This window comes from Nicotiana attenuata, unplaced genomic scaffold, assembly GCF_001879085.1.
Source record: "Nicotiana attenuata strain UT unplaced genomic scaffold, NIATTr2, whole genome shotgun sequence".
NCBI classification, from domain to species: Eukaryota; Viridiplantae; Streptophyta; class Magnoliopsida; order Solanales; family Solanaceae; genus Nicotiana; species Nicotiana attenuata.
Genome location: NW_017670889.1, coordinates 7302 through 11166, shown reverse-complemented (window position 1 = coordinate 11166; position 3865 = coordinate 7302). Strand labels below are relative to the sequence as shown.

General features: G+C 33.6%; 1 protein-coding gene across 1 annotated transcript; it reads right to left on the bottom strand.

Moving 5' to 3' along the window:
- Window positions 1-668: 668 nt before the first annotated feature.
- Window positions 669-2767, bottom strand: LOC109244232 (desiccation-related protein PCC13-62-like). The gene is made up of 3 exons (XM_019411288.1): window positions 2415-2767; window positions 1626-1854; window positions 669-1043 (listed from the first exon to the last, which is right to left on the bottom strand). Exons 1-3 carry the CDS (start codon window positions 2765-2767, stop codon window positions 669-671), a joined length of 957 nt encoding a protein of 318 aa, XP_019266833.1.
- Window positions 2768-3865: the final 1098 nt, after the last annotated feature.

Here is a 3865-nt window from a genome sequence, read left to right as displayed (position 1 = left end):
TAACCTAAGATAAGAGGAATAATTGTGTTGTAACTCCACACTCTCATTTCTATAATATGGACCTTTTTTCTTCTCTGGTGGATCACACGAAGGAGATGACTGATATGTGAGGAAGAATTGCCGTAAATAGAAGGGATTTGGGGCTTTCCGTTAGGTTGGAGGGTAAATTTAAAAACTTTGTTAACGGTGAGGGTAGATTTGACCCGATAATATGCAGAAAGGTAAATGTGAACAGTATATCAAAGTAGAGGCATATATTTGGCCCTTTCCCCAATAAAATAATTCGAAAGCTTAACTTTCAGGCACCGTATTGCTGATTTGCCATTTTATTTACTACTATTAAATACTTAATAGAGCTGCCATTGGACCAAGACCCATTTTATTGCGACCCACAAATTTTATATGATGAACTGTAGGAATACATTCCTGAGCAAGCTGAATTTAGGCTTGGTAGGACAGCGGAGTTAGTTTTTATTATATACTGATGTTAAAATCCATTTCTTTACACCAACGTAACGTGTTTTGACTGCTGGAACCCAACTTCATATACTGACGGTAAGAAAATCTGACATGAACTCTTTTTTTTTTTTTTTTTTTTTTTTTTTTTTTGATATTACAAATAGCAAATGCATGTAAATTAATTTTCCTGAACGTAGTCACTGCCATTACTATAGTTTTAACAAATTTCTAGCAATGTTGCCATTAGCACCATGAGGAAAGAATCCACCACAAATATGCTCATTCCCAGTGTTATACACTATCCTAAGAATCTCCGCCGGACTCCTCCACTGAGACAGTGAATCGCAATCGGCTGATAATATATTAGTTCTTGTCCGATTCTCTGCACCGAGTTGCCATGGCACAAATAAGCCTTCATCTTTAGTTCCACACATTGCTAATCTGTTTCTTAAATTGGATATGTGGATTGTGAACTCAGCCACAGTGTGTTTGTATGGGTATACTACTTTGCCAGCTCTCTCGTAAAGATACATTCTGATAATTGCATCTTGCCCTGATTCAACCCCTAGCAGTCCTGCCAAAAGCTGCATAATGACACAATTCAAAATATGGCCATTAAATATTTAGCTTTATACACAGTGAAAATAGCCGGGGCCAGTCAGTTTTCGAACTGGTAATCTAACAAAATAGCCAATTTTTACAAAGTCATTGAAAAACATATGCTGGATTTTGGAGCTTCTGCGTATAAACTTCCAACATACAGTCATACCTCTCTATAATAGCATTCTTATATAACAACACTTCTCTATAAAAGCCAAATTTTTTCGGAACAAAATCTCATGTTCTATTATTATATATGTTTTCTATAACAGACTATAACATCCAAAAATATTCTGAACAAACGAGGCTGTTATAGAGAGGTTTGACTTTATTATGTTGGAACTCCAGCACATTATGAAATTCCGACAAATTATGCTGGAATTTCATATGTAAAAAATTTGAACTCTAGCATATTATGCTGGAATTTTAAGGATGTTTTTGTTCAGATTTTATCTTTATATGAAAAAGTGGCTAAATTTTAATTACTTTTCAAATTATGACTATTTTTCAATTACCAGTCGTAAATCCTGCTATTTCTGATTTTCTCTCTTATATATTGGACTTACCCTTTTTGTTTCATAGCCTTTGATATGGGAATTTGTACCAACATAGCCAACCAATGCAGCATATGGAAGTGCATAGCAAGACAACATGAAATTGAGACTATCTCTATAAGGATCAAATGGGGGTTCCAGTTTGTAACCAAATGCTTCATCAAATAGCTTAGCGAAGTTTTTAGCACTTAGATCCATCAATGGTCTTGGAAAACCGGGACCTACTTTCGATTTAAGTGCCCTACAAAATCGCCCAAACGAAGAAAAAAAAGAATTATTGCACCTCAAAATCTTAAAAGAGGGAGAAAAGGAGTCTATGGAAGAGTTTAACTTATAAACAGTGATAATATAAAGAAGTTAATGTTATACTATAAATATCAGTATATTCTAGTCCCTCCATTCACTTTTACTTGTCCACTATACTAAAAATATATTTTCGCTTTTACTCGTCAATTTTAGCAAATCAAGAGAAGACCATATTTTTTTTCCCTATTTTACTCTCGTTAATAATTACTCATTTCACCAATCATTTTCCATGACTTCTCAAAATACTATCATTATTATAGGTACTATGGTAAAATGTACACATCGTCTATAATTTTTAAGGGGCGTGCAAAGTCCATTGTGAACAAGTAAAAGTGAACGGAGGGAGTAATATATTGTAGCAGGTAATCTGCCTAATTTTTCAAATTACTTACAATTTCTTTTTACGAACGATTATCGTAATTATCTTTTAAGTGATGTAATAATAATAAAAATTCTTTTACACGTTTATAAGCTAAACATTGGAAAAGAATGAACCTGAGATGGCCAACTTCTTGCATGGCAAACTCAGAGACGATGGTCTTAGCAAAAGGATGAAGATTTGCTTTGCGTACACCAATGGGAGGAGGCCCACCCATGACAAGTTCTGGTGCTACTACATCAAGACCATAACCATGTGTAGCCCATAAGTAATATTCCGCTTCTAAGAACTCTAAATTCTCTGAAAATTGCATTAAATCAATGTCTTCTCTAAACACTGGGATTGCATACTTTGAAATCCCTGTTGGACAAAGAAGATTATGAGGAAGGGAGATGCAAATCAGCTTATTGCTTGACATCAAAATTATGACTATAAGAAAATAGGAAGTTGATGTTGATGATATAGCCATTTTTATAAACTTTTGTGGCTAAGTTGTATGGAAGATTAAGAGAGGAGTTCATAGGGATATATTTATACCCAATTTTAGCATGTGTACTTTGAATTTCTTTCATGAACACCTAATTTATTGCTACCAGAACTAATGTAATCTTTGTATGCCTTAGCTAGACACTACCTTCCTCCAACCTATAATCATAAATTGAAGATATACCAAAATATACACAAAGAGAGAAAGAAAACAGAGAGAAATTTAGCCTGGAAATTTTACAAACCAAGCACAGGAAGCATGGAATTGCAAGAAGGGTTGGAATAATTAAAAAAAACAGAGAAAAGATTGTTTTGATATAATGAGGTAATGACATGACCTTGATGTATTGGTTCACAACACTGATCTGTAACATAACTATTGAATACATATTTTTACGTTATATCGACTACGGGGATAATTTGAGCCCAAACTCATTTAACTGCCTTATCCGTCCAAGATTGGCCGATCATTGACATGTCTATTTGTTGATTCAACCCATTTTGACCCAGTCCATCTCACCCTATCTAAAATTGGGCTAATTTTTAGTCCAAATTGATCCATGAATAACTTTGCTAAAATATCTTTAAATAATTTTTTTATTTGATGTATGTTTTAATAACCGTAATAAAAGAAAAAAAGTCTTATTTGATAATTAAATAATTTATAATAAATTAATGCTCATTAATTAAAGCTTGGTAAGAGTTTGGCGGGTTGAGTTATGACTCAAATATTAGCCCATCTTAATCAATCACATCTCAGTCCAAGTAACTTTTGGACGGGTCACTGACCCGCCCATTTTTTTTAACTCGGTCCATTTTGACCCATCCAAAATTAGCTTAACCCGCCCATTTGACACCCCTAATATCGACCAATCACAATTTTGAGGGATACACTATACTCCCTCTTGTTGGGATATACTATTAACCATGCGGTTTAGACATAGTATTTTGTTTTACTCTTTATGGAATAATTATTTATAATTTATTCAATTCAATAAAGTACTATTTTAAATAGATCATTTGTTACATGTGTGTCCTTTTAGTCATGTAATAGACAATTTAGTGTATGGAGTCTTAGCTC

Bases quoted from the DNA above. Each gene is read 5' to 3' on its own strand.
- LOC109244232 (XM_019411288.1), bottom strand. From the start codon at position 2,767: ATGGCTATATCATCAACATCAACTTCCTATTTTCTTATAGTCATAATT. The intron at 1,855-2,414 runs GTTCATTCTTTT...GCGATTTTGTAG, and splicing joins CAAGAAGTTGGCCATCTCAG to GGCACTTAAATCGAAAGTAG. The intron at 1,044-1,625 runs GTAAGTCCAATA...GTCATTATGCAG, and splicing joins AAGGCTATGAAACAAAAAGG to CTTTTGGCAGGACTGCTAGG.